This window comes from Montipora capricornis, chromosome 13 (genome assembly GCF_036669925.1).
Source record: "Montipora capricornis isolate CH-2021 chromosome 13, ASM3666992v2, whole genome shotgun sequence".
Classification (NCBI taxonomy): Eukaryota; Metazoa; Cnidaria; class Anthozoa; order Scleractinia; family Acroporidae; genus Montipora; species Montipora capricornis.
The window spans coordinates 21,729,805-21,737,304 of NC_090895.1; the positions used below are offsets into that span (position 1 = coordinate 21,729,805).

A 7,500-nucleotide genomic window follows, 5' to 3' on the forward strand; every position below is an offset into this window, starting at 1 on the left:
CAGGGGTATTTTTGCGCGGTTTAAAACTATCCGGAGAAAGTAGATCTTAGTAAGTAGTCCTGGTATCCAAAAGGAAAATTGGGGGTAACCATGCATTTTTGAGAGATAATTAAGCGTCAATTTGAGAAAGAACGCCATACGTTGCTTTGTATTTTAAAGCTTTTACAAATATTGTTCATGAATTATCTTGGAAAAATGCGTGGTTACCCCAAATTTTCTTTTTGGATTTCAATGACACTTGTCAACATCTACATTTCCTGCATAATCATAAACCGGGGCCAAATACCTTTGAATTAGTAGGCACCGTCCTTAATTAAGCTGCTTGACCACCTCGTAAGGACACCAACAGAAATGGGGTGTGCATTATATACGGGTGCGCATTATACATGGGTAAATACGGTAAATTGATGGATGAGACTGGGATGACATGCACATCCACGGGAACATTCATTCAATTTGGTCATTTTCAAAATTTGTACACTGAAAAAAATCAAACTTAATACTATTACCTCAGTCTGAAGCCTCGTCCACACATCATATTTTTTGTCACAATCTCCACTTATGATGATTCTCAAGAAAACACTTTTCCCTCCAATGACTGTGATAAAAAAAAAGCCCAGTTGAAAAACTACCTCTTAATTAACAGGCTACTTTTAATCCACTGGATATAATCTGATACCCTGTAACTAACCAAGGAGATCCATCCATAAGCAACTGAGTACATGTACTTGATTATGATCAACAATTTTGAACTTTAGCAAGCAAAAAGAAAAATAATCCTTGGCCTTTTGCAAGGTACATAGTGTAAGACATATCGCACTTGCATGTGCCCAGACCTATGCCATTTCAGAACATGCCAACAACACAGGACACCAGCAGTCAAAGTAAAGTTGATTGATCGTGATTTCATTTATTTAGTACAATGATGCCTCGAGGTCAAAGGTATGGGGGTTGTTCATACAGGCAAAAGGCCACCAGAATCACATTGCAAAGGAGCATGGGCATGATGACAAGCTCCCAAACAATGGGATTGATGGTGTTGCTGGTGATCGAATCTGTAAATGGTAACAATTGAAATAATTGTATGTATGGCAGGTTTGGCAAAGCTGAATTATCCTTTATAAAAAGAAAAACTGGTTTTCTATGAAATGTGTACTTATATTACTGACATTTGGCTTCCGTTCCAATGATGCTGACAGTTATTGATAGTACAACTTATAAACAGGATATATTAGCGAGCACCCATGACGAACCCACTACAGTAGGCAAGAACTGTTAAAACGTGAAAAAAAATATGCCAGCACAAAATACATGTAGATGCAGACAGCTACCATTATATACAACTGCAAATAGATATTTTCAAAGCACATCAACTACAAGTCACCACAGAGAATATACAACTACAAGTGACACTATTTTGTAAGGGCATGATGAGTTCCGTGATTTCTTGACTTCTCATTTATGGATTTCCCAGTAATTATTAGACATAATTTATACAATGTAACTTACTGAGAACTGTGGTTTGTGAAACATTTCCCAAAGAATTGGTTGCTGCACAGGTGTAGTTAGTACGTGAAGTCTGCACTTTAGAAACATTAAGGTGCTGTTTATCACATTCCATATTTTGTGAATCACAAGGTCTCCAGTCAATTGAAGGTGTTGGATTTCCTTCCACTGTGCAGATGAGTGATGCATTCTGTTCCCTGCCAACATAGAATTTACTTGCAAGTGTAACTACTGGAGCAACTGCAAGAATAAAACAAGTCGTGAATAAAAATCATACAAGCAAACTAACCATGAAGTAATTATTTGTTTTTTTTTTTTTTAATATATATTTGTACTGAAGTATAACAAAATAATGTTGACAATCTCTATCAATTGCACTGCAAAATCACCGAAGGCACCACTGACAACAAGTTGCGAAGGCTATTATAATTTATTTGGGAAAACTGAATGTACAGAAATGTCTACATTGTAACAACATTAAAGTTTTAATCAAAAACTCAGAAGAAAGTGAAACAAATTAAATATCATACTTTTAAACAAATGACAACGCAAATTTTCAACTTCACTACCATCATCGCCCATCCTTGAAGCGTGACGACTTTTGCGCGAAGTTTCACTTTTCAAACGTTAACACTTTGCCCGATATGTATTACTTCTGACAAATGAAACGCTGGCGGTTACATGTATGTTGTGAACTTGACAACGTTTTTTGACGGCATCCCAGCATGTTTTGTTCACGTGCTCTAAAAGATTTCAGGTTTTTCGTGAGAGTGTTCGTGTTTTGCATGACGTTTCTGCTCATTTTGCAACGGAAACAAAAAAAATCAAAGTCAACAAGTTTGGAATATGAGGTAAATTACCGTCCAGGAGTCGCTTGAAATCAAGATTTCAGATGCTCCTTGAAACACGGAAGAGCATGTGTGCGCAGAATGCCCTAGAAATATTTCCTCCTCGATCTTTCTAGTTTCACTTCGGTTTCATGTATTTTTTTTCTCGTAGTTGCTGAATCACGCATCTCTTCTTGGTAAAGTATACCAAATACCAAATTCAATATTCTGTGTCTTTGGGAACTCACGGGAGATAGATGTTTATAACTCTACTGGATTCCTAGGCAAAGTCATAAATATCTCCGCTCTCACGAAAAACCTAAAAACTTGAAGAGCACGTGAACAAAACATGCTGGTATGCCGTCAAAAACGTGGTCAATTAATTTTCAAAACATAACCGCCAACGTTTCATTGGTCAAAAGTGACACACGACCGGACAAACCGTTCACCTTTGAAAAGTAAAACTTCACGCAAAATTCGTCATGCTTCAAGGATGGACGCAAATGGTAGTAAATGAGGCCATTCAAAGCAGATACATAAAATTTGAAAAAGTTTACTTGAATATTTGAAAAACCGTTAGGACTTATATAACAACTAGGCGAAACTTGCATAATTAAATATGATTAAGTGACAAGAAATACATATTTGAGTGAGTTACAGAGTGTTAGAAAGAATGTAGAGCCTAAAGCGTAAGTGTCAGGTTGACGTGATGAACTTGTTGGTTTAAATTAGGCTGTTCCCAATTTATATGCATAGCCTCCTTGAGTTTGAGATGAAATTTAGTAGGGGTGGAATCAAGGATTTCGAAACAGTCCGCAGAGCAAGATTGACGACAACGTTCTGAGCTTAGTAAATGTTTGAAGATGTGAGAGGACTTGTCTGAAGAGAGATGTTCACGGACGCGTGTGGAAAAATGACGACCAGTTTCGCCGATATAGCAAGCACAAGTAAATTTATAAATCACACGTGAACGAAGTTCTCTGGGGACAGAATCCTTCACTGAAAAAAGATGAATGTTTTGTGAATCTAATTATTGTAATGCTTTATAATCAGAGACAGAATCTAGCACTTTCACTCTTGTGTACCTCTTTAGAGAAGAGTTTACTTCTTGCATTGCCAACTTTGGGGATTGGTTGAGGCTGTTAACCCTTTAAAGCCCAAGGGATCTCCCATTGACAAGCAAAATCATCTGGCATTAGACAGACTACATGTAAGTGGCCACTGGGAGTTAAAGGGTTAGTAGGACATAGCTTTTGAGTGAATGGACATGTTGTTAATAGAAATACTGAAATTGCCGCCATGAATAAAAGTGCCAGTGAAAAGCAACACTTCTTGCTGGCTATTAAGTTGATAGAAGGGGTAGTTTCTAAAGAAACTGTGGTGCTGCGTCGGTGGGGAAGTAGTGTACAAAAAATTTGGTTTCATCAACGGAGTTGATAATGTAAAATGGCCACCGTACAGAGATTCTAAAAGCTGACGTTTCGAGCGTTAGCCCTTCGTCAGAGCGAATCCAAGATCTCTGTACGGTGGCCAATTTACATTATCAACTCCGTTGATAAAACCAAATTTTTTGTATTAAGTTGATAATCTACAGCAATGACTACATGTACCGTGCTTGAAACTCTAAAAAAAATCAAGGTTGTCCCTGTTTCAAAAGCTGGGCAACCAAACCCGTGAATTAAGTTGCCCTTTAATCCTTGGTTGCCCACAAGGAAACCCCCTACAATTGACTGCACTCTGTGTTAAGATGCAATCTCATGACTATGGAGCTTGAATATTCTTAGTATGTGCTAGTGGTTTAAGTCTGGGTTGAGTTGTTCATCGCCTACAGTACATGTTTGTGATTTTCCTATCTGACAATGTTTTGTAAGAGCCGGAAAATGCTCAGCTGCGGTAAATTCATTGTTGTTATTATTACAGCTGTAGGTGCGGTTACACACACTGTGGTATTATGCCATTTCCCGTGGTAAATTATCCCGCGGTGCCTCACACTTAAGGTTATAAGTATACCGTATTAAAAGGCGGTCACACGTTACGAAGATTATTGACGTAAAAAGAAATCTCACGCAATTCATTGGCGGAAAATTTAATCACAACTGCGATTGGCTCTTGTACCTTGGCAGTAAAACACCCTTCCAAGTTACCACGTTGAATGTCATGGGCACTTCATCTGATCTTTTTTAACGTATCCATGAAAATTTACCAAGGGAAATGTTCCTTGGGAAATGTCGGTCACACGCACCAAATGCAGTTTCCCGTGGTAAAAGGGTCATTTACCAACTGCACCTATTAACTTCACACTACTATCAGGCATTGGCGATAGAATGTAAGCAACAAATAAGTCTGGTGCCGCTTGTGATCAATTCGTTTTATATTTTTGGTTACATGTAGATTGTCCGTTGTTTTCTCCTCGGGCCACCAGACTGGCCTAAACCGGCCATATTTAGTATGTTACTCTGTCTAACGTCAGACAATTTTACTCGTGAATGGGGAACCCCTGGGTGTCAGTGGGTTAAATTCTACCAAAAACTGGACGCCCAGTAAACTTTCCAGTCGTCTGAGACGACCGGACGTCCGCTAATTTCGCGCACGGCACGTGCGCGTCCTGGTACAAAGTACTAGCTTGCTCTGAATACCATGTGTACCAATTAGTTATTGATTACATGTATTACACTCACACAGAACAGTAATGAAGACATCACTTGTTAAAGTTCCAACACTATTATCAGCAGTGCATCTGTACTGTCCTGCCTCTTTTTTACCAGTGACGTTGAAAGGGTTAAGATTTTCTACCGCAGTGTTATCAGACAGTCTTATCCAGGCAATATTTACTCTTGGTTTTCCATCAGCTGAACAACTCAAAGTTAACTCATCAGGTGCTGTTACTGTTTGGTTGCCAGAGGTGACAATGTTGCTCGGAGGAGCTAAAAAAATCAAAATTTCATAGCAGTTAAAATATTGAAATTATGCTTTCAATAAATCCAGACTCAAACAGAAAGTGTGTGAAAATGACAACTTAATAATTTAAGAGGATACACTAAAACTAAAATGTAAGTGTATACACTGTACCTGCACCCTATAAATCAGATCCTAAATACATGTACATATACAGTGCATGTATACCTGTAACTTTAAACCCAACCCAAGTTTCTGTTTCAAATACCCTATCTAACAATTGCATCCAGCAAATGAACAGCAATTAGGCTGGAAGTGAAGTGCCAACCATTTACCAGGACACAATTGTACATACACAGCATGTACTTTGCATGTACTTAAGATAAGAACATTTCATAAGGTTTGCATCAAATTGTTAAATTCCAACCAAAAAGTCATACTTTTTTACAAAATTAATGCCGTAATAATATTACAGAAAGCTGAGATTTTGCATGAGGTCTATTTTACATGTACATGAATTTTCGTCTACTGCCAATTGTCTTGGAGCATTGGTACATGCACGTTGTATGCACAAATAGCTGATACCTTAATACAGGGCACAGAGAAAAATAGGAAAATAGCATGGCATCAACCAGCAAATTACACTGTATGCAATTTTTCTTTGACTTTATTTTACCTCGTCACATAATTACACAGTATTGTAATTTTATATTGACAGTGTAATGTAATAATAATAAGTCCATCTGAATTTTAATGCAAAATTAAAGCGGCTAGGTCACGCAATTTGAGGCAATTTCAGCACTGATCGAATGGTCATAGAATTAACTAAAATATCAAAATAACTGTTCAAAAATATAGAAGAACTCTAACAAAACACAGGGAAGCCAAGAAGGGACATGGATGGACAAAACTTGAGAGGATTGAAATGGATTGAATTTGGGTAAATTTGAAAAACGTTGGCCCACCTTTTTTCAAATTTATATCAGTCTTTAGTATAAAAACACAGGTGATTATCCAAAATCGCGCGCTCTCATTGGCTCGCTATCTCGGATTATCAGCCGATAATCACCTCGACGGACAAAATGGCTGCCAGTAGTTGTTTTGCAATTGTAAGTGAAGGTGATTTCCGATGAAATGTTTTTTTTTTTTCTTTTTTGAAATAATCACCCGTGTATTTACACTAAAAGAATGATTCACCTCAGGCTCAGTGATTATCGGTGAATATTAACCGATAATCACTTCGCCTTCGGCGAATAATTGTTAAATATCAAAATGTCATTTACAAAGCTTAAAAATCATTCTCAGTTGTTATGCGCCCATGATTTTGCAAATGAAAGACTCTTGCTCTGCCAATTTGACAGTTAGAGCTCATAATTAACAAAATTAAACAAAATTACCTAAAATAGCGTGACCTAGCCCCTTTAAATGCAGTTGCTGAAGAAGGAAGTGTTATGGGTAATCGAGAATGGCGGAAAACACATCCACAGTGTTGTGCAAAGACAACCTGTGTTAAATTCGACCACACCTCGCTGGACCATCTGAATGACTACTTTGAGAATCTGTGCCATGATGACAGTTGTATATGTGAGACCTACTGATGTGCTTGCTTATCAAGGGGGGTGTGGAAATTCCAGAGATAACAGAGAGGCAGGTCTGGAATGCTCTTACTAAGTTGAAAAGAACACCTACAGGCCCAGACAACAAACCCTTCTGGATTTGGAAACATCACACTTCTCACTCCAGTAATCACTCAAGTGTGGAATTCATTGTTATCAACTAACTCATGGCTGGGTTCCGGAAGAGGCCGAATATTAACCCCCTGCTCAAGGTTGACATTCCTATTGAAAAAAAGCCGATTCAGACTTAACAGAGGGATATACGTCACACCTGTGATTGCCAGGGCCTTGGAGAAAGTTATATTTCATATGCCTGTGCGGAGAGCTGTTGAGGAAAGTCTGAGCCCCACTCAGTTTGCTTACAGGCAGGGGGGTAACTGTATGAACGCCTTAAATATCTATTCAACCACCCGTGTTACACAATCTAAATGGGTAATACCCATATAATCTAAATTTAGGTTAGTGGGTGCAAGCCATCTCAGATGATCATCCGAGTCATCCAAGCAACTCATTAAATATGCGTTTCCTCTTTCACTTCAATTACATGAAGTTTACCCTATACTTAGAAATTTTCTCGTCAGGAAAAAAAAGGAAAAAAAGGGAAAAAAAGGAAATTTTTTGTTTAAGATGATCGACGGACATGGATGACAAAAACG

At 38.1% G+C, this 7,500-nt stretch overlaps 1 protein-coding gene across 2 annotated transcripts in view; it reads right to left on the reverse strand.

The window, feature by feature from the left end:
* LOC138030101 (uncharacterized) overlaps positions 1–7,500 on the reverse strand; it is a 239,501-nt gene that overhangs the window by 13,801 nt on the left and 218,200 nt on the right. For both annotated transcript variants that reach the window (XM_068877971.1, XM_068877970.1), the window contains 3 exons: positions 5,012–5,257; positions 1,510–1,746; positions 510–598 (listed from right to left, as the gene is read on the reverse strand). In XM_068877971.1, coding sequence (XP_068734072.1) covers positions 510–598; positions 1,510–1,746; positions 5,012–5,257 — 572 coding nt within the window. The remainder of the gene's footprint in view (positions 1–509; positions 599–1,509; positions 1,747–5,011; positions 5,258–7,500) is intronic.